The 20068-nt window shown below is 64.3% G+C and overlaps 5 protein-coding genes across 7 annotated transcripts; 3 read left to right on the top strand and 2 right to left on the bottom strand.

Annotated features, from left to right (window-relative positions):
* Positions 1–38: 38 nt before the first annotated feature.
* Positions 39–3524, top strand: CHLRE_08g361100v5 (uncharacterized protein). Of its 2 annotated transcripts, none has more exons than XM_043064817.1 (8): positions 39–557; positions 812–946; positions 1224–1304; positions 1766–1851; positions 2308–2430; positions 2704–2786; positions 3059–3117; positions 3412–3524. In XM_043064817.1, the coding sequence occupies exons 1-8, from the start codon at positions 143–145 to the stop codon at positions 3414–3416; spliced, it is 987 nt and encodes a 328-aa protein (XP_042921818.1). In that variant the 5' UTR covers positions 39–142; the 3' UTR covers positions 3417–3524. The 2 variants fall into 2 exon arrangements, with proteins under 2 accessions (XP_042921818.1, XP_042921819.1); XM_043064818.1 differs by lacking the exon at positions 3412–3524 and adding an exon at positions 3163–3194.
* CHLRE_08g361063v5 (uncharacterized protein) lies at positions 3197–5018 on the bottom strand. Its single transcript, XM_043064816.1, has 3 exons — positions 4854–5018; positions 4664–4704; positions 3197–4306 (listed from the first exon to the last, which is right to left on the bottom strand). Exons 1-3 carry the CDS (start codon positions 4894–4896, stop codon positions 4181–4183), a joined length of 210 nt encoding a protein of 69 aa, XP_042921817.1. The 5' UTR covers positions 4897–5018; the 3' UTR covers positions 3197–4180.
* Positions 5019–5148: 130 nt separating this feature from the next.
* On the top strand, positions 5149–7854 carry CHLRE_08g361050v5 (uncharacterized protein). Its single transcript, XM_001696034.2, has 5 exons — positions 5149–5395; positions 5533–5868; positions 5990–6094; positions 6687–6767; positions 7096–7854. The coding sequence occupies exons 1-5, from the start codon at positions 5273–5275 to the stop codon at positions 7366–7368; spliced, it is 918 nt and encodes a 305-aa protein (XP_001696086.2). The 5' UTR covers positions 5149–5272; the 3' UTR covers positions 7369–7854.
* A 54-nt stretch (positions 7855–7908) lies between these two features.
* CHLRE_08g361000v5 (uncharacterized protein) lies at positions 7909–15274 on the top strand. Of its 2 annotated transcripts, XM_043064814.1 has the most exons (15): positions 7909–8602; positions 9062–9100; positions 9459–9516; positions 9849–9951; positions 10226–10275; positions 10637–10812; positions 11498–11588; positions 11863–11940; positions 12173–12237; positions 12475–12910; positions 13487–13543; positions 13832–13942; positions 14364–14464; positions 14982–15048; positions 15206–15274. In XM_043064814.1, the coding sequence occupies exons 1-15, from the start codon at positions 8546–8548 to the stop codon at positions 15250–15252; spliced, it is 1536 nt and encodes a 511-aa protein (XP_042921815.1). In that variant the 5' UTR covers positions 7909–8545; the 3' UTR covers positions 15253–15274. The 2 variants fall into 2 exon arrangements, with proteins under 2 accessions (XP_042921815.1, XP_042921816.1); XM_043064815.1 differs by lacking the exon at positions 15206–15274 and having other exon boundaries at positions 14982–15154.
* On the bottom strand, positions 15157–20048 carry CHLRE_08g360950v5 (uncharacterized protein). The gene is made up of 8 exons (XM_043064813.1): positions 19910–20048; positions 19760–19813; positions 19412–19466; positions 19038–19106; positions 18369–18458; positions 17765–17851; positions 17450–17579; positions 15157–17154 (listed from the first exon to the last, which is right to left on the bottom strand). Exons 1-8 carry the CDS (start codon positions 19954–19956, stop codon positions 17042–17044), a joined length of 645 nt encoding a protein of 214 aa, XP_042921814.1. The 5' UTR covers positions 19957–20048; the 3' UTR covers positions 15157–17041.
* Positions 20049–20068: the final 20 nt, after the last annotated feature.

Raw genomic sequence — 20068 nt, 5'->3', positions numbered from 1 at the left:
TAATGCCTGACGCAACCAACGTGAATTCACTGAAAAGCCGTTCTTCCCATCGTGTGCCGCGTTACTGCTGCCGTGCTGTTAAGCCGCCTGGAGCCGCTGACACTAACGACACCTGTGAAGGAATACAGCGGGCGGTGCCGGAATGGCCGAGCCAGCCGCGCCAACGGCGCCCCCAGCCCACGACCCCGCACCCGCACCCACACCACCAGGTGCTGCCGCCCCGCCGCCCTCAGAGGCAGCCTCCGCGGCGACTGCGGCGCTGCTGCTGCGTCTGCTGCCCGCCGGCGGGCCCACCGCGGCAGCAGCAGTAGCAAGCGGCAGCGGACGCGACGAGCGGCCTGCCACTGCTACAGCCGGCGGCGCCGCTGCTGGTGGTGCTGCCGCTGCTACAGCCGGTGCTGGTGCTGCTGGTGCTGCTGCTACAGCCGTGCCGATGCGATGGAGTCGGGAGGAGCTGGCGGAACTGTCGGGCCGGTCCGACCCCTCCTGCGTGCCGCCCCCCGGCGCCGACCCCACCGCGTATGAGGTGGCCTTCTCCAAGTACAACCCCACACCAGGTGTACAAGCAGGGGAGGGGGTTGGAAAAATGCTGAAAGGGAAAGGGTTGACACTGAGCATGCGGTTGTGCAAGCAACAGCGGGCCGTAATCATGCGTGTGTGTGTGTGTGTGTGTGCGCGCGCGCGCGCGAGTGCGGGGGTGCAGGGCATCTGTTGCTTCAATTTTGCCTGGTCACTACTCCTACCCGCTAACCACCCACCCACCCACCCACCCATCCACACACGCTCACCCACCCACCCACGCCACGCGCAGGCACCGGTCGCACGGGCTTCCTGGCTGTGCCGCCCAACAACTACCCCTTCTACACCTCGGAGGGGGAGGGGCCGGCGGGGCGGGGGGGTGAGAAGTACGTGCCGGTGCTGCAGCCCGACGGCGGCCAGCTGTCAGGTGGGCGACTGCTGCGTGTGCCCGTGCGTGTGTCAGCAGGCCTGTGCCGGGTCGGGTACGCACATGTACGGGTTGAGTCAGGTCGGGTACATGTTGTTGTGTACGTGTACGGGTTAGATCGGGTCAGGGTAATGGCATGTAAGTTGGGTTGGGGCTGGGGCTTACAGTGCGGGGGGTCCAGGCGACGCCCGGTTCCAGGCCCCCAACCCCAGCTTGAGTCAGCTTGTCGCATCCTCCCGCCTACCGCCCCCCCCCCCCACCGCACACACACGCACAGAGTGGGAGCCCATGTACGCACCCAGCAAGGAGCAGGCGGAGGCAGACCGGGCCGCAGCCTACGCCGCCGGGGTGCCGCACGGTGCGGGCGTGGTGGGCGGGGCTCCTCGTCTGGGGCGTGTGTGTGACTATACCGGTACCGTACTTGACTGTGGTACGGATCCGTAGAGGTGCGGGATGGGCCCCGCCGGGTGTGTCGCTTGTGTCGTCACCCAGTGCCGCAGCGCTCGAGACTCCTGCGCTCCAGTTGTTGCGTGCTATGGGACAGGGCAAGGGGCGGATTGGCGTAGTCCTGTGGTGCGCAGCAGCGTATTCCCAGACCCCAACATTGGCCTGCAATCGGGCGTGCTATCCCGCCGTGAGCGGTTTGCCTCCCTCCTCCCTCCTGCCCTGAGTCCCCTGGGCGGCACGGCACACTGTTCGTACCTCCCCTGGTTCGTGTCGTGCCACCGCGCGCTCCGCCTCCCGTTCCCACAACGCCTCCCGGGTCACGAGTCGGGGAGTCGGGGAGTCACGACGACCGGTGCCGTTGCACACGCACAGGCTACCTGGCCCCAGGCGCGTCGCGGGCGGCGGCGGGCGCTGCCGAGGGGGAGGAGGTGCTGCAGCTGTGGGTGGTGAGCGAGCTGGTGAGTGAGCGAGTGTGCGAGGGCGTTAGCAACGGGGCATTCGCCTTTTGGGAGAAGCAGACGACAGAGGTGACATGCGTGAGCGCCAGAATGGAGGTGGGCAGCACGGCAGTGAGGGTGTGCGAGGGGCATGTGCGTGCCGAGCTGTTGTGAGCGGTGTTGCACCAAGTTGTATCGAGTTGCACCGAGTTGTGTCTACTTTTGTTTGCACGCTCCGAGCTCCAGGCTCCACACACTCCCTGCTCCCTGCTCACCGCCACACGCTCCCTGCTCCACACGCCCCCTGCTCCACACGCCCCCTGCTCCCCACCGCACATTTCCACCACCACACATATACATTCCCCCCTCCCCCACCACACACACTGCCTGCCTGCCTGCCTGCCTGCCTGCCTGCCTGCCTGCCTGCCTGCCTGCCTGCCTGCCTGCCTGCCTGCCTGCCTACCTGCCTGCCTGCAGCACGGCGACGGCGAGTACGGCGCGCAGGTGGACGCGGCGGGCAGTGGGCGGCACCGCGGCGGACCGTTCCGGGTGGCGGTGGGCGCACGCACGCGGGTGGAGGAGCTGAGGGCGGTGCTGCGGGTGCGTGGGTGCGGGTGCGGGTGGTCGTGGAGGGCGTGTTGCTCAGAGCACAAGGCAAAAGAAGCGGGAAGAGGGGAGGGCGTTTGTGTGTCATGAAGTGGGCGCGGGTGCGGTGTGTGTCCCTGCCTTGTGCATGGGGTGGCGTACCTCACCACAAGCACATGCACACGGTCCTGCATGTTGTCTTCCCTTGTGCTCTGTGACTTGTCATGGCGCCACACACCTGATGACTCGTCATGACGTGTCACACACATGCTACTGCCACGCACACAGGACGCGGGCGGGCTGCTGCCGGCGCTGCAGCGGCTGTCGTACGCGGGCAAGCACCTGGACGACTCGCAGCGCACCCTGCAGCAGTGAGCGCTGTGGTGCTGTGTGATGTGGTTTGTGTGTGTGTGTGTGTGTGTGTGTGTGTGTGTGTGTGTGTGTGTGTGTGTGTGTGTGTGTGTGTGTGTGTGTGTGTGTGTGTGTGTGTGTGTGTGTGTGTGTGTGGTAGAGGTGGTTTGTGTTGTTCAAGTGTGAGGTGGGGTGGGCTGTGTGCCTCTGCGCATTCTGAAGCTGCTGCTGCTTGCTGCTGCTCCCGCCTTGCCGCATGCACACACACGCACACACACGCACCCTGTCGCAGCTACGGCATTGCGTACTGGCACAAGCGCTTCCCGCACTGGCCCATCAAGATCCGCAAATGTGAGTTGTAAACGCAAGATTGTGGAGCAGGAGTGCCCCACACAGGTCGTGTGTGATGAGGGTCACAAAACACAGCGCAGCAGCGCACCCTTCCCTTACTTGCTGCAAGCATCACACCATGCGCACCCGCTCTATGTCTGCACATCTGTCTTGATCGCTGCACTTTCCTGCAACCTTGCACCTTCCAATTTCGCCCCGGCCCCGCTCCATCTCTTGTAGAACGGCCTGAAGAGGCACTCCTTCACACACAATGTGCGCGCCTCTTCTTCACCCCGCCCCTCCTCGCACCCACAGACTAACGACGAGCCAGCGAGGCGGGAGCTGCAGGCGCCGACGCAAAGCCCTCCACTGCAAGCAAGACCCGTGATCATACCGTAATACTCTTCTCTGACGTCCGACATTAATCAACACTGTACTAAGATGCTATGAAAATACACACATGTCGAATCAGCTCATGGGCAACCCGCCGGTCATGCCAGTCAACACAATCAAGGGCATGGCTATGCAGTGCCGAACACCTTTGTCTCAAGTGTGTAACAAAACGAGTATGATTCAGTGCCGACCCCAAATGCGGCATGCCAGGCAGCTGGTGCCCCAGCAACAGCCCTACGTTCGCGCACCACATACAGCACCTGCTGCCGCAGCACCGTACCGCACCGTATGTACTGGGTCTTGGTTTCTTTGAGACTGAATCAGCAGGCTACCCACGCCCAGCAACCGCACGTGCCTAGACGCACCCACACGTACGCCGCCGGCCAGGTCGCCAACACGGACAAGCGCCGCCCCAGACCCCACACCTCAACGTCCTCCGGTGGACCCCATCCATGTGACCGCGCAGCAGATGAGCTGACGTCAGCTGCCGCCAGGAACACCGCCTCCACAGCTGCGTAGCGCTGTGCCAGCAGAAATCACAAAGCTACTGCCCTGCGAGTTGCCGCGAAGAAGCGGTGACTGCCGCAGCTGCCGCCGCCGCCGCCACCGCCCCTGCCACCACCGCCCCTGCCGCCCCTGCCGCAATGCCGCCGCGGCAACGTCGCCGCTACCGCGGCCGCCGCCGCCGCCGCTACCGCCAGGGCACGGCCTTGCAGCTTTCCTGCCGCAGCCGCCCCCGCGCCGTGCGGACCTCGTACGCCGGCTTGCCTGGCCGCAGCTGCCGCACCACCACCTCCTCCCGCTCCGTGGGGGGCACCTGTGTGCGGCGGCATGTCACACGTCAGACACGTTGTTGTGCGTGTGTTTGGGGGTGGGGGCTGGGTGGGGGGCGGGTTGGGGGGGTGACGGCTTGGTGTTTTCAGGCCACGACAGCGGTTCACGTCGGGTTGTCAGAGGGGAGGTTGTGGGCGTGGCGGCGACATGGGATCATCGGTTTGTGGGCGTGGCGGGGACATGGGCCCATGGGGATGCCGCGCCAGGAGCGGCTCGCGCCTTGGCCGGGCCGCGTGACTGTGAGTGTGCATACCGTAAGGCTTGCACGGTGCTAGTGAACCCGACAACCAGCAAGGCAGCAACCCTCACGCATGAACGGAAAGGGTGTGTGGCTGCTTACCCAGCCAACGGCAGCCGGCAGCTCGTTGATAAGGCATTCACCTGCGAAAGCGGGGGTTACCGTGCAGGGAACGAGAAGGGCATGATCAAAGAATGCGGGTTGGCACCGGTTCAGCGGTGGACGGGAGGTCACGAAGGGCCGGAACCGGCGGTTACTTAATGCCCCGCCGCCTCCATACTAAGCCGCTTACATAGCTCTTCAAGCGTCAGGTCATACTCTGGCGCGTAGCTCATGTTTGGAATCGCGAAGGCGGGCCCGGGCGCATGGTTCACATGCAGGCCTGGCGCTGATAATCCACGGGCCGAGTCACCTCTCGTGCCCACCGCAGCTAACCCCGTGTTGCTGCCTGGCTGGTAGACCCATAGCGGCTGCCTCCGAAGTGACATGAAAGAAAAAGTTAATGGGCTCAGTCTTCGTGCAGGGGCAAAAATCAACGAGCGACTTCCTGAATGTTAGTGTTATAACATAATACTTGTACATGCATACTCCTCGACCTCGCTAGACGCTGTGGTTGCAGGAGCGACCCGGCTGCGATTGGGTCACTTGCGTGCCTGACCTCAATTTGCGTTCCAACGCCTTGAACACGCACTATATACCTGTATAACAACTATGCTTAAGCAGACGGCTGCGCTATTGCTTGGTGGGCTACGAGGGCCATTGCAAGGCGCGTCCGCTTGCTCTGGCAGCAGGCTATGGAGCACGACAACGAGGGATATTGCTGATGCGAACAGAGTGCGTCGCGACCGCTGACCAGCGCTGGCGCTTATGGCAGTGCCAACGGGGCGTGTTTCGTGGGTGCGCTGTGGCTTCACGCGTGGGCTCTGCGGTAGCTCTGAAGCCTGTGCCCCGAATCCCTACACACCGCCCAGGAGCTGGAGGATTTCTTCGGCATCTCCACTTCATCCCGGGCAGCTTCCAGCGCCTCCTCTTCCTTCCCTTCCTCCTCCCCCTCCTCGGATGCTGGCGCCAGCCCCAGCCCCGGCTACCCCTCCCCCCGCGACGCCCAGCCCAGCCCCTCCTTTGCCAGCGGCCATGGCGGCTCGTACAGCGACCCAACCGGGCCCTCACACTTGAGCACTAGCTCTGTTTCCCTTGAAGGCGATTCAGAGGAGACTGCGGGGGTGGCAGCGGCGGCGGCGGCTGCAGAACGGCGGCTGACCCACATCGACGCCAGCGGGTCAGCAGCTATGGTGGACGTGAGCCAGGTGGGACAGTGGGAGACTGGTGTGGAGTGAGGTTTGCATGGATTAAGGCTGGTGTGGAGTAAGGGGCGTGCCGTCGAATACTCACCCTGCTGCGCCACCCGCCCGCCCGCTGCCAACGCAGAAGTCGGTGACTACCCGGGAGGCCCAGGCTTCCTGTGTGGTGTATCTGGGTGACGCTTACGAGGCAGTGGCGGCGAACAGCCTGAAGAAGGGGGACGTGCTCAAGGTGCGCGGGGCATGGAGATGTTGCTGGCGGTGGTATTGTGTTGTGTGTTGGGGGGGTTGCGTGTGGTGTGTTTTGGGGTGGTATGTTGGGGTATGGGGGTGGTGTGGGGTGCGGCACGTTGCTGGATTGGCGTTGCTGTGCTGTGCACAAAGCGAGCGGGGCGTGCGCAACTGCTGTACCAGATTGGGGAAATGCGGCAGCAGCCGAGCAGTGCGGTGGTGGGTTTGGATTCAGTTGCATCTAGCATGCTGGATGTTGGGAGCTTGGACTTGGAGTGCTGACTTGAGGGCCTGTGGTTGGGCTCGGGCGATCATTCCGCATCTCTGTCTCCTCCTTCTCTCTCCTTGGCTTTTCCTGGTTCCGGAACAAACATCCCCCTTTACCTACTCCCCCCACACACACGCACATACACACACACACACACACACACACACACACACACACACACACACACACACACACACACACACACACACACACACACACACACACACACACACACGGCGCCGCTTGGGCGGGCCTCGTTTTGTTGTTCTTTTACCACACACACACACACACACACACACACACACACACACCTGCTGTGTGCCAGGTGTCGCAGCTGGCTGGCATCATGGGCGCCAAGGCCACCGCCTCGCTCATCCCGCTGTGCCACAACATACCCATCAGCAAGGTGCGAGAGGGGGGAGTCTGGGGAGGTGGCTGTGGTGGGGAGATCGGGGGGGGGGTGCGGTTTCGCTGGCCACTCGCAGTGGTAAATGGGATGACTGCACACGTTGTCACATTCTACTTCAGTGCGGAAGAGGAGGTAGGGCAGTCCCGGGTTACCCACCATGCAAGGGCACATCGTGCCGCCGGCCATGCAAGCACCATGGCAACCGTGACGAAACCGCCCACATCAGACCTTGGTTTGAGCCCTGTGTTCCATTGATTACAGTATCTGCTCGTCTGGAGTCATCTCCTTCACCTCTCCCACCCGCCCCCACACAAACACACTACAGGTGGACGTGCAGCTGCGGCTGGATCCAGCCAGCCGCTCCGTTGCCGTACGGGCCCTGGCCGTGACCGACGGCAAGACGGGGGTGGAGATGGAGGCGTTGACCGCTGCCAGCGTGGCAGCGTTGACCGTGTACGACATGTGCAAGGCCGCGGCTAAGGACATGGTGGTGGGGGGGTTGCAGCTGGACTACAAGGCAGGGGGGAGGAGCGGCACGTACCTGCGTGCCGGACTGCGGCGGTGCGACCTACTGCCCTCGGCGAGTTCGCCGCTGTGAGGTGATGGCGGGGAGGCGTGGGAGCCGGGGTGGAGGGGGGAGGCGTTGCGGATACCAGCCCAAAATAAATCGGGGTTGGGAGCAGGAGAGGAGGGAGGAGGCGCGGGAGCAGGGGAGGAGGCGTTGGGGAGGAGGTGTGGAGGGGGAGGCCTGGGAAAGGGGTCTGTGGAGGAGGCGTACGGTGTGGGGTGGGAGTGTACTTGAGTGTAGAGACCGGGAACTGCCGACTGCGGCGTGGATTCATAGGGCGCCGGGGCTCCTGTCATTGGAGGGAAGATTTTAGGGCTGTAGACGGTGGTGAGGAGCGTGGTGCGTAGGTAGTATGCGCGCTGAGTGGTGCGCATGGCACAGGCTCACACGCTCACAGGCTCACACGCAAGAGCCGGATCAAGCCGGCCGGTTCAATCATATGGCCTACCTGCCATCTTTGCGCGTATGATTGATACGTGATTTTAATTCCTGTTATAATACTCACAACACATGCAACTGTTTGGCGTTGACGAAGCGCAACATCCTGAACCATTCTGCTCGATGCCCGGAAAAGACACCAATTCAACTCTTCTCAGGCATTTGCTATCTATTAGTGCACTGACAATAGCATTCACTTGGGCCCGGCGTGAAGTGACGGCTACAATCGAAGCCAAGCGTGCGCGACAGTCGCAGAACGAGGACGCAAGCGCTGCTCAAGACGAAAATTGAACGGGTTTCCAGCGCACTTGCAATCAGTATCACGGGGACTTGGGACAGCACGTCGGGACGCCAGGTCTGGTGCCCCCACCCGGCCCTGCCGGTTGTGACCTCGCGAGCGTCATCCAGCCCTCATCACATCAGGCAGATACAACTCCTGAAGCCGGGAGGATCAGCTATGCCGGCCGTGCCGGCACAGGTGGCCTGGCGTAGCCCGCCGCAGCAAACCAAGGGCACATGCTCACCGCTGCTGTCCTTGCAGCGTGAGGGCAGCAGGCAGTAGCTCCCGGCCCGGCCTCAGGCCCTTCCGGGATCCTCGACCGCATCGCCAGCAACCTATCTAGCTGACTAGCTGATGTCGCGCCTAAGCGAGCTCAGTGGTTCGTGAACGAACAAGCTAGCTCGAGCCACAGCCACAGCCACTGCAGCAGCTCCCCGGCTGCTACTGCCGCACCCGCCAGCTGCTACTGCTGCTGCCGCAGCTACAGCCATGCGGCCTGCCTCCTGGTTCTCCTGCCTGTACGGCTACTCGCTGTCACCGCACGAGGTGGGTCACGTGGTGCCATGCCGGGCCAGGCCGTGGCCGTGGCCGTTGCCGGGCCGTGGCCGGGCCGTGGCTGGGGCGGGGCCGTGGCGGGGCGGTGCAACTCATTGCTCACGTGCCACCACTGGTAATCGCGCACATACACACGCAGTGCAATGCACGGCACATGGTGACATGGCACATGGCGCGTGGCTAGCTGGCACGTGGCACACAGCTGGCACATGGCGCGTGGCCAGCCGCGCCTCAGCCGCTGCACGCGCGCATGGGGGCTGGGTGGCCGGGGGGGGGGGGGGGGTGGAATGGGCTGTGGCTGTGGAGCAGGGGGTCGGGCCACCCGGGCACGACCGGTACACGGCGCCGCCAACTCCTTCACCCTTCCCCCCCACTGGCCCCTCCCCGCGCTCCCCTTCACTGGCCCGTCCCCGCCCTCCCTCCTGACCCGTGTCCCCGCTGACCTCGCAGGCTGTCACGGCCCGCCATGGCTTCACCGCCTTCTTCTTCGTGAGTCCCCCGCGCCTCGGCCCACCCTACTCACAAGCACATGTGCACAATCTGGGCGGCATCAGGGCTGTCAGACCGTGTGTCGTGTATCGTGCGTGTGAAAACAATAACAGCAAAACGAAGCCCGCCATGTGTGTGTGTGTGTGTGTGTGTGTGTGTGTGTGTGTGTGTGAACGGCCACGACCTGGCGCCGCAAAGCGGTCCGGATGGCAAGCCCCTCCACTCAACACATGTTCCGGTAGTGACACACGCCGGAGCACACACACATTGTTAACACCCTCCCACACACACACACACACTCTCTCACGTGTGGCGGGCTTTCCTTTTCTTTACACACTCACGTGTTCGACCCGGACAGGTGTTGGCCTCCTACTTCATTCTTCTGCCGCTGCGTGAGGACGTGGCGCTCACGCTGGGTGAGGCAGCTGGGGATTAATGGGGTGGGAGGTGGGGGTGGAGGTGGAGGTGGAGGTGGAGGTGGAGGCGGAGGATGAGGTGGAGCTCATAGGGGAGCAAACGAGGCGCTGGCACTTGAAGACTGTCTAGAAATTCCCACCCCACCACCACCACCGCCACCACCACCACCACACAACCACACACGTCCGCATGCACAGTGCCGACCCTTTCTTCTTGTCCTTTCATTCCACACACACACACGCACACACACACGCACGCCCCGTTCGTTTTGTTGTTTTTTTTCAACACACACACACACACACACACACACACACACACGCACGCCCCGCAGGCCCCTCCGTGCTGCCCAGCCTGTTTACGGCCAGCCTGGTGGTGACGGCGGTGGCGGCGCCGCTGGTCACGTCGTACGTGGTCAACCCCACCACAGGATCCAGGTGCGTGTGTGGGTGTGGGGCTACCCCCGAATACCAGCCCAAACTAAATCAAACCAAGCTAAACTGGCGGAGCATCGTTAGAGGCGGTAGTTGCAGCGGGGGGTGGGCAAGCGGCAGGGGAGGGCGGGAGAGGGGCTACGGAAACTGGGGGCTGCGCAACCCAAACCTCAAGTGCTCTGGCACGCCACGGTCCCCAAACGCCCTGCGACAGACGGCTTGACCCCCGTCCCGCTTGGGATTGACTACCCCTTGCCCCCGACATAAACACCCACAGGGCCACGGGCTTCGGGCGCCTGTGCAACGTCATGTGCGGCTGCCTCCTGGGTGAGTGCGGCAGGGGGGCGGCAGGGGGCAGAGGGGGAGGGGGAGGGGGACGGCGTGCAACCCGAAACCAATGTCAAGTAGGCCGAGGACCAGTAGTAAGGGGTCGCAGTCCCCTCTGTGTTGTAACTCCACAAGCGGGGTTGGAGATTTTAGGGCCCGACAGAACGCGGGCAGCTATTGAGCCACTGGCGCTGCAGCCCTGTAGACAAGACCCACCGCGAGCGCCGTATGCTCATGGGACCCCATATGCCTGGAAACACACCCCTGACCCCCTCCACAACCCCCGTAAGCCTGCCCGCGCACACTGTGTGTGTACGCACCCGCACCCTCGCGCCGCGCCCCCTCGCCTCTGGCCGCGCAGCGCTGTGGCTGCTGCTGCTGGCCACCTCCCCCGACCCCTGGGCGCCCGCCCGCCTGCTGCGCCTGCTGCGGCCGGGGCTGCCGGCGGCGCCGCCAGGCGGGCAGGCGCCGCCCCTGACGTACAGCGGGTACGGCACCGCCGTGCGGGTCTGCTTCTACGTCTACCTCAGTCTGCAGGTACGGGGCATGGCGGCGACGGGCAAGCGTGTCTGGCCAAATGAGACTTTAGACTCCCCGCGTTCTTTGTCTTGGCTTTGTTACTGGAAATGGTGGGCTCCCCACCCTTACTTGCTTGACCCGTTTCTGCTTGTCTATCATAATACCGTATGTGTCGTACACACACACATGTTACCCCTCTCCATGAACGGCTACCCCCCCTCCCCCCATTTTTTTATGCTTTTACTTTGGCTCTCACTACTACTCGCATTGCACGTTTGCTTATATGTCTGTGCCGCCTGTTTGCCGTTTGAGTCCGCCACGCCTTACTGCCGCTCGCCCATTTCCTGTGTGTGCTTTCCCCTGCGCGCGCGGCTCTGGCGTGGCTTGCATTGCTGAGCGCTTAGGTGAGTTCGCGGGGTCCCGGTTTCGCGCCGCAGCAGCTAAGCTAGCCACCTAGACGCATGCACTCAGCTTCTTTACCAACGAGCCTTACTTATCACCACTACTACTCCAGACTACTTTGCTTTCAATAGGAACTTAGTATTTTAGCGTTAGCCGCCACGGAAACACGGGGGAGCCAGCAGCCTGCCGCTGGCGAAACAACGGTATGGAATGCGTCGCGTGTGCCCGCTGTACCTCTGGACGTCGGCACTTCACTTCATATTTGATACACACCATCCCATGGATGGCTACCCCCCCGCAGAGCCTGCTGTCCACCAGCACTCTGTGGGCGGTGTGTGCCGACACCTTCTCGCCCGCCACCAGCACCCGCGTGTACGGCTTCCTGGGGGCAGGTGCGGCAGGGAGGAGGGGGAGCGGGGCAAGTGCGTGTATGGCTTCCTGGGGGCAGGTGGGAGTGGGGGACCATGGGGCTGGGGCGGTGCGGGGAGGGGTGTAGAGCAGGTGCAGGTGCGGGATGCAGCCCACCCCCCAGCGTGGGTGTGACCGGGCCGGTGTGTAGACTTGGGCCCTAGTAAGTCATCTCGAACGTCAAGACCCTGTGCTTGTGTGTGCCGTATATGTCACATGTGTGTGTGTGTGTGTGTGTGTGTGTGTGTGTGTCTGCAGGCGCGACCCTGGGGCAGCTGGTGGCGTCGGCGTCGGCGTTGGCGTTTGGCGCCGCCTGCAAGCGCACGGGCGCGGCGGGTGAGCTGCAGCTGCCGCTCGCGGTGACATGGGCAGAGGCAGGGGCAGCGGCAGGGGCAGGGGCGTTGGCAGTGACAGCGAGAGTCCCCACCCCCTTGCGCCTGTGCATGCGCAGCAGTGGAAGCTACCCGCACAAGGAACGGCTGCCGAGCTCTCGTTATCCTTTTCCATTTATCGGAGCTTCTCATATGCTCTTTTCCAGCGTGTGTGTTTGCTCGTCTGTCCGCCGCAGGCGCGTCCACGTGGCTGCTGCTGCCGGCGGCGTGGCTGCTGCTGATGGCGGCTCGGGCGTGCCGGGTGCGTTTGGGGGGAGCAGGTTGGGTTGCGCGGATTTTGTGTGCGGTGCGGGACTCGGGAGATGTCGTGTTGGCGGAGGGACGGCATCAGGGCGGGTGACACGGCGGCGAACATGCAAGCACTCACCGAACCGTACGGCAACGTTGCCACGGCTGCTGCTACTGCTGCCACTGCTACTCTTACTGCTGCTCCCTGCCGCCACCGCGACGCCCCCCCCCCCTCCGCCCACACACACAGGCTATGTCGGGTCGTGCGGAGAAGGCGGGCGGCGTGACCGTGGCGGCCGCCGGGGCCTGGGGGACGGGGACGGCGGCGGCGGCGCAGCCACCCACCTACGTGGTGGCGTCAGCCTCCGGGAACGGGCTGCACGACCTGGACCGCCCCACCCTCGGCGGCGCCAGCCGCCCCATACCAAGTCCCAGCGCTCCTCCTTTCCTCACCCCTCCTCCTCCACCTGCTCCTCCTCCGGCTGCTCCGGCTGCTCCGGCTGCTCCTGCGCCTCCCCACCTCCTGGAGGGCTTCCGCCTCATCGCCGCCTCGCCCTACCTGCTGTCCGCCTGCGCCTTCCTGGCGCTCAACTACGCCACCAGCGCCACCCTCTACTTCCTGCGGGCCGCCATCGTCAGCCGCGCCGCCTGGCTGGCGGGCAGCGACAGCCGCATCGCCTTCTTTGGTGAGAGGGAGGGGCGGAGAGGGAGAGACGGAGAGGGGGAGAGGGAGAGGGAGAGGGGGTGTAAATACCAGCCCAAACTAAACCAAACCAAGCTGAACTAGCGGAGGACAGGCAGAGGCGTTAGTTGCAAGCGGTAATACTTATGGGAGGGCGGCCGAGGCGTCGTGGAGCAGCAGGGCGAGCGGCGCCGGCGATAAATGTCGCCGCCCGGGCTCGGGGGAGGGATGGGACAGGGACAGGGACAGGGACAGGGACAGGGACAGGGACAGGGACAGGGACAGGGACAGGGACAGGGACAGGGACAGGGACAGGGACAGGGACAGGGACAGGGACAGGGACAGGGACTGGGGTTGGGACTGGGACTGGGACAGGGACAGGGACAGGGACAGGGACTAGGAGAATGGGACAGGGACAGGGACAGGGACTAGGAGAATGGGGCAAGGGGCAAGGGGCAGGGACAGGGACAGGGACAGGGACAGGGAGAATGAGGGCAAGGGGCTGGCGTGAGTGTGTGTCCACGGCTGCCGCGCCTCGCCCACCCCCTCGCCCCCACCTGGGCTCTCCCCTCCCCCACAGCGGCGCTAAACACCGCCAGTGCCGGAGTAATATTCGCGGCACAGATGCTGCTCACAGGTATGCGCGCGCGCGTGTGTGTGTGTATGTGTGTGTGTGTATGTGTGTGTATGTGCGTGTGTGTGTATGTGTGTGTATGTGTGTGTGTGTGTGTGTGCGTGTGTGTGTGTATGTGTGTGTGTGTATGTGTGTGTGTATGTGTGTGTGTGTGTGTGTGTGCCCCTTGCGCCCCCGTGTGCTCGCACGCCCCAGCTCCCTGTTACTGTGAGGATTTGGGACAGTTGTGGTAGTAAGCTCCCCCCTAACCTCCCCAATACCCCCCCCCCCCACTTCCCTCTCCTGCTTCAGGCCGTGTGCTGACGCGGCTGGGTGTGGCTGCCACGCTGCTGGTGGGCCCCGCGGTGTCGCTGGTGGGCATGGCGGCCATTGGGCTGGCGCCGTCCGCGGCGGCCATTGCCGGTGGGTGGGTGGGTGGGTGTGAGGGTGTGAGGGTGTGAGGGTGTGAGGGATGGGTGTGTGGAGGGGTAAGGGGGGCGGATGTGGGACTAGATGGGAGGGGTGGGGTAGGTGGAGGGGTTCCCATGTTCCCGTAGTGGCGGCGAGGGGAGGACAGCGGGTCTTCGAGGGCGGTCGAGGCGCGGGCAGGGCAGAAGGGCGGCGTGTGCTTCCGGACTGGCGTAGTAGAGGAGAACAGGGAGCCCGCACAGGTTGCGGCACTGCGGGCACAAGCGCCCACAGCTCCAGCCTGTCCGGCCTCTAGCCTTGACGCTAACGGTATAAGCAGTACGGTATGAAGCAGTGGACGATTCTAGTCTAGGGGTTTCAGGCGCCCACCGTCCGCCGCGCCTGTTTGCCTGTCTGCTATGTGGCCGTGGCGCAGGTGTGGAGGTGGTCCGCAAGGTGGTGGCGTACGCGCTGTCGCGGCCGTGTCGCGAGGTGCTGTTCACGGTGGTGTCGCGGAGGGAGAAGTACACGGCAAAGGTGGGGAGGGGGAGAGGGTGGGCAGGAAGGGGGGGAGGGAGGGGGGCCGTCCATGGCGAACGGAGAATGGAGGGGGTGGGGCAGGGGGGTGGCGGGCGCGGGATGGGGGAGCTAGAGAGGGGGAAAGCTTTGAGCTTTCGGAAAAGGTTGTTATGTGTGCGAACATGTCACCCGCCCGTGTGTGGCTGATGATTCGTGGAGGGCACGCCTGTGTGGCGGGGGTCACCCGCTCCGTGTGTGGCCTGATGCTCATTTGTCTGCGTCACTCACCACCGCCTTGCCCATCACACCACACCCGCTGCTTCACACCTCACCTACCCTGTCCTGCAAGGCCCCCACTAAAATTCTCACGCCCACCACCACCACCACCACCACCACCACCACCACCACCACCACCACCACCACCACCACCACCACCACCACCACCACCACCACCACCACCACCCACCTCCCCTGCCACCACCACCACCACCACCACCACCACCACCACCACCACCTCCCCCCCTGCAACCACCAGGTGGTGTTAGACACGGTGGTGCAGCGGCTGGGCGACACGGCGGCGGCGGCTCTGTTCGAGGTCGTGGGTGAGTGTGCGAGGGCTTGAGCGTGTGCGCGTGCGTGCGGGCTGGATGGCTCACGAGCATGGGGGGGGGGGGGGGGAGCAGGAGGCAAGCCCAACCAGTCCCATGTCATCATGTGTGTTTTGTTACAGCGCCGCCATCTTGCCAATACGCCGCGGAGGTGCCGATGGGCCGGCTATTCGCAGAGCTTGCTACAAAGCGTTATAAGCGGCCGTGGCACCTGGCATTGTTCTCATATCGACTCCGCAATCGCAACGACCCGGTCACACAATTCGAAAACCATCCTGCGAACCGCTCACGAGCTCACGAGAGATAAAATGCGTCCAATCCACAAACGGCAAAGGCGGGCAGAAAACGGAGCGCCGTACATGCCCCGCCCGCCTCGACCATACGTACCTCCACGAAATCACATAACAACTCCTCCTCACCAAGCATAGGCTTTGCTTGCGAAACATACAAAAATACATGCGGGCATGTCTGCGGGCATTTGTGTAATGAAGGCATCACGCACACGCATACCCACGTGCCGTACACGTGCCAATCCAACGCCTGGCTCACACCGGTCGTGCCGCACATCCCCACGGGACCCCGCAGCGGGATCCTGACACGCGGCCCCGCCTCACCACCACATGGCGCAGACACGATACACATCCACGCACCCACACACACAGGTCAAAAAGACACGCACACCAAATTGCTTTGCTCACACGGGGCATGCCGAGCCCTCCACGCCCTGTGCTGTTCGTGTGTGTGGAGGCTGTGTGGAGGCCGTGTGTCACCGCCACTCGCACACATGCCGCCGCGCAGCCGCCACGCCACGCCACTCCAGTCCTCCACGCCGCGCTCTGCATCCTGTCCCACAGATCCAGCGACCCTGCACACACTTGAACCTGTCTCTGTTTCTTCTCTCCTCGCATCAGTTATTGTGCGCCAGCGCTCACGCCATTCTCGCAGCTTCCAACCCATACACTACCCCGCTGACCCCCAAAACTCTTCCGCAACTGTCCCTCCACCCAGCCACCTACCCACCCACCCATGTTTACCATGCGCCCACTCGCGCCCTGCCCCTGCTGCCCCCCCCCCCCCACACACAGGCGTCAAGCTGAAGCTGGGGCCGCCGGCTGTAGCAGTGGTGGGGCTGGCCCTGTGCGCCGGCCACCTGGCAGTTGCAGGCAGCCTGGGCCGCATGTACGTCGCCCGCCAGGCCGCTGCTACTGCCGCCGTCAAGGCCGAGGAGGAGCAGGCGCTGCACAAGCTGTAGCTACTGCAGGTGCTGCTGCTGCTGCCTGCTGCTGCTGGGAAGAGGAGCCGGGAGAGAGCAGGGGCGAAGGGGCTGTAGCTGATGAGCCGGGGAGGTGGGTCGTGTGGCTCCGGGTCGTAGCACGCAGCCGCATTTGTAACGCGTAACCGGCTCTGCCTCCTCCCGGCCGCCGCCTGCCGCTCCAGCCGCCGTACCGCCGCCGCCACATGCAGTCGCCGCTACAGCGTACTACGGCACTGCCCCCGACTCTGGCGGACACAGTTGCTGTGCCACCGTGCCGCCGCCGGCCGAGCCACTGTCCATGCTGCTTGAATTCCAGGTCCCCGGTCACGACCCCGACGACACGGTGCAGCCCTGCAGGCTGCAGTGTGGCGCCCCCGCAGTGTAGCACCCCTCCCGAGGGCGTTCCTCAGCCCCGCCCCCCGACCCAGTCTTCTCCTGCGCCAGCCCACTGCCCCCTCTCGCTGTTCGCCGCCGCTGCCGCCGCCTGTCGCCGCACGCTGCCGCCACCTGCACTGTGGCCGCGGCTCCTGCGCCGCCGCGGCCCCGCTGACCACCGCCCCGTCTCCCGGCTTTTCCTCCTCCACGCCATCTTGCCTGGCCGGCCAGGAACAGGAACCCTAGCCGGCCAGGACCCCTAGCCAGCCAGCACCCCTGATGAGCCGGCCAGCACCCCTGGCGAGCCGGCCAGCACCCCTGGCCAGCCGCGGCAGCAGCTGGCGGCTAGCTGGCTGTTTACTTGCGGCCGGCCTTGCCCTTGTTGGGCTGCTGGGGCTCCTCGGGCTCCTGCGCCTCCTCGCCGCGCTTCTTGGTGAAGGGCGTGGCCCACATGATGGGCTTGAGCTCGGCTGGAGGGAAATGAGGGGAATGAGGGGAGGAGGAGCGGAGGGTAAGGAGAGGAGAGGCGGGGAGAGGGGAGGGGAGGGGAGGCGGTTGGCTGGCAGACCCAACACCCCGTACCAGCCCAGCACTTGCAGACCTGCTGCCAACAAACCACGCCAAACCGCCAGCACATTACGCGCCACACAGCGCGTGCACACACACACACACACAGCATTGCATACACGCAGTCCTGCGTGTTTCCCTCCCTTGTCCCCTTGTGCTACCTAATTGTTCCACAGTAGCGACCGCAGCATCACTCACTGGGCTCGCTCTTGCCGCTGAAGTTGAGGATCTTGGTGCCAATCTTCTTCAGGCCCGACCAGGCGTCCTGCTCCTCAGGGTCCACCCAGCCCGCGTCGCTGTAGGGGGAGCGCAGGTCGAAGCGCTCGCCCTGCGTGCAGGAGGCGTGCAGGGTGAGGGAGGGTGAGGAACGGTGTGTGGGGCAGTGGGGGGTGAGCGGGTGTGGAGGAGAGGGCGACGTCAGGGATCACCGGCTGATTACCGCGGCCAGCGCTGCCGCCCGCGCCACCGCACACGCCCCCACACCGCCGCACCCCGCCTGCAGCCGCCACCCACCTCGTCGTACTTCTTGATGCCGAAGGGCAGCAGCGGCACCACGATGCCGCCCGAGATGCCCTTCTGGTCAATCTCCTTCTCGTACGGCTGCAGGGGGAGAGGGAGGGAGGGGTGGGGGTGGGAGAGGGGCGTGTCGTGTCGGGTCGTGCTGTGATTGTGTTGGGTGCGTGTCATGGATGGGTGAAGAAGAGGCAAAGTAGGGCACGTAGGGCCACTGGCGCCCTACTGCCAGCCAGCCACCCAGCCCAGCCCAACCCCACACCACCGCCACCATGCACCACCACCACCACCACCACCAGCCCGCCAAGTGGGTGATTGTGCCGCTCTTCCGACCAGCGCCCTCATGGTCTGCATGTCACTGCACCTCGCGTTCGCCCGCTCGCCCGTCCCCTTCCCTTACCCCCGGCGCCACCTCGCCCAGGCGCCGCTGGCCCCTACCGTCACCCCTCTAAATGCCGCCCTGGAGGGCCCCCATGCCCGCACCCCCCAGCGGCCGGCCCCTTCCAGCCCCCTTCTAGCCCCGCGCTCTGTCGGCTCTGGGTCTTGGTTTCTTAGGGATTGTAACGAACTAACCGCCACCACCATCCCCCTAGCGGCCCCCCACCTTCCAGCCCTGCAGGGTCTCCGGCATCTCGCCGCGCGCCAGGGCCTCCTTCTCCGCCGCGCGCAGGTTCTTGCGCTCCTGCAGCGTCTCCTGTGGGGGTGTGGGCGTGGGCGTGGGAGTGGGAGTGGGTGACACCGCGTGCGCACCGAGAGCGGGAGTGGCGGGTGAGGGGGGGTTTACACTCATGATCACTAAGAAGTGAAGTGGTAGGCAGGTACAGTCGCATAGGGGGGGGGGTGAGGGCGTGCAACAGGTGGACCGAGCCAAACGCGAGAGGCAGCACAGGCGGGGGTGGGGGCGCGGGGAAGAGGTGGGGAGTGAGAGGAGGCGTGTGGGCGAGAAGAGACGTGCCCGGACCGCATGTGTGTGACCACACTGCGTGTGGTGCATGCGGCGGTGTGTGGCCCCCGCCACGACCCCCCTCCCCCAGCGCTGTCGGTGCGAACCCATAGCGCATCACCGTATGCAGCCGCCCCTTCGACGGCCTCATGAATGGCTGTGTGTGTGCCCCCAGCCCCCAATGCATGGCGCACGGGCCTGGGCCAGCCACAGAGGTGCAATCCTGGCCAGCCGCCCCTTGCGCAGCACCAGGCGTCCGTGCGTGTGTGTGTGCCCCCGCCCCCGCCCCCGCCCCCAGCCGTGCACACATGATGAGGAGCGAGCACTCACCGCAACCTTGCGGCGGCGGTCGTTGGCCTCCTTGATGAGCACGCCGCTCTTGCGCTTCTGGATCAGTTCCTATTGAGTTAGGAAACACGATAACAGGTGATGATGTGAGCGAAGCAGCAATACGGGTATGTGGTCTTATTGGAGGGCGGGAGACATGCGGGCAGCCAAGGGGCAGCGTGACGCTGAGCAGGAATGCAGTACTGGCAGGCGGCAGGCAACGGCCGTTACCAGTCCAGGGACTCCTGCATGGCTGTGGGCCTACATGGCTGTGGGCCATGGCGGGTTTTGGAGACTGCACGCCCCAGGGCGCTCCCCACTACACAACACTGTACACAGCCCGTCCACTTCCAAGCACTCACGCCACGCTTGCCCACCTGCTGCTTCCGGAACTCCTCCTCCTTCTCCTCATCCACCTCCTTCTTGGACTTGCTGCAAGCGGCCACACACACATGCACATGGATAGAGGCTATCAGGGTTTTTGCTTCATCCATGCATGGACAACGAAGGGCTCGTGCAACCGGCGGGATGGTGTGGGGGATGTTGCGAGACTGAAACCCCGACATACAACACAAACTCCACCCGGTAGCCCGCGTGACTCCCCATAAGCAAGGCCACATAGCGTAGCGACCATCGCGACCCTTTTCGCTTCCTGGCGACCCTCATCGCTCGTCGGGATGGATGAGAGCTTCGCTTTCACTCGCCCCGCTCGAATCGTGCCTCACCCGAAGCCAAACAGCGCCTGGGTCCTCACGCGAGTGCGCTGCGCCGCGATGCCCCTGCATCCGAGCAGCGACGCGCGCGGGCAAGGATATGAGAGGTTTGATGCGCGACAGAGCCCAAGTCGCGCTGAAGCACCGTTTCGAGCAGCGCACCGGAAGGGAGCAGCAGTCTGTGCGCGAGCCGTTAGCTGGGTCTGCATTTTTGGCGCGAGCTCGGGAGCGAAGTGGAGTCTGGTCTAGGAGGGGTTTTCCCTTGTTTAGCCCTATATAACGTAAAGCTCACACTTTGAATGAGCAACATAAATTATATTT

Source organism: Chlamydomonas reinhardtii, chromosome 8, assembly GCF_000002595.2.
Source record: "Chlamydomonas reinhardtii strain CC-503 cw92 mt+ chromosome 8, whole genome shotgun sequence".
NCBI lineage: Eukaryota > Viridiplantae > Chlorophyta > Chlorophyceae > Chlamydomonadales > Chlamydomonadaceae > Chlamydomonas > Chlamydomonas reinhardtii.
This window is presented reverse-complemented; position numbering and strand designations above follow the sequence as displayed.

Coding starts and splice junctions, on each gene's coding strand:
- CHLRE_08g361063v5 (XM_043064816.1), bottom strand. CDS start 4,896: ATGAGCTACGCGCCAGAGTATGACCTGACGCTTGAAGAGCTAT. Junction 4,705..4,853: donor CCTGACGCTTGAAGAGCTAT/GTAAGCGGCTTA, acceptor CCGCTTTCGCAG/GTGAATGCCTTATCAACGAG. Junction 4,307..4,663: donor TGCCGGCTGCCGTTGGCTGG/GTAAGCAGCCAC, acceptor CGCCGCACACAG/GTGCCCCCCACGGAGCGGGA.
- CHLRE_08g361050v5 (XM_001696034.2), top strand. CDS start 5,273: ATGCTTAAGCAGACGGCTGCGCTATTGCTTGGTGGGCTACGAGGGCCA. Junction 5,396..5,532: donor ATATTGCTGATGCGAACAGA/GTGCGTCGCGAC, acceptor CACACCGCCCAG/GAGCTGGAGGATTTCTTCGG. Junction 6,095..6,686: donor AGAAGGGGGACGTGCTCAAG/GTGCGCGGGGCA, acceptor GCTGTGTGCCAG/GTGTCGCAGCTGGCTGGCAT.
- CHLRE_08g361100v5 (XM_043064818.1), top strand. CDS start 143: ATGGCCGAGCCAGCCGCGCCAACGGCGCCCCCAGCCCACGACCCCGCA. Junction 1,305..1,765: donor CGCCGCCGGGGTGCCGCACG/GTGCGGGCGTGG, acceptor GCACACGCACAG/GCTACCTGGCCCCAGGCGCG. Junction 2,431..2,703: donor AGCTGAGGGCGGTGCTGCGG/GTGCGTGGGTGC, acceptor CCACGCACACAG/GACGCGGGCGGGCTGCTGCC.
- CHLRE_08g360950v5 (XM_043064813.1), bottom strand. CDS start 19,956: ATGCAGACCCAGCTAACGGCTCGCGCACAGACTGCTGCTCCCTTCCG. Junction 19,814..19,909: donor CAGACTGCTGCTCCCTTCCG/GTGCGCTGCTCG, acceptor GCTCGGATGCAG/GGGCATCGCGGCGCAGCGCA. Junction 17,155..17,449: donor CAGCGGCAAGAGCGAGCCCA/GTGAGTGATGCT, acceptor ATTTCCCTCCAG/CCGAGCTCAAGCCCATCATG.
- CHLRE_08g361000v5 (XM_043064814.1), top strand. CDS start 8,546: ATGCGGCCTGCCTCCTGGTTCTCCTGCCTGTACGGCTACTCGCTGTCA. Junction 12,911..13,486: donor CAGCCGCATCGCCTTCTTTG/GTGAGAGGGAGG, acceptor CCTCCCCCACAG/CGGCGCTAAACACCGCCAGT. Junction 14,465..14,981: donor GGGAGAAGTACACGGCAAAG/GTGGGGAGGGGG, acceptor TGCAACCACCAG/GTGGTGTTAGACACGGTGGT.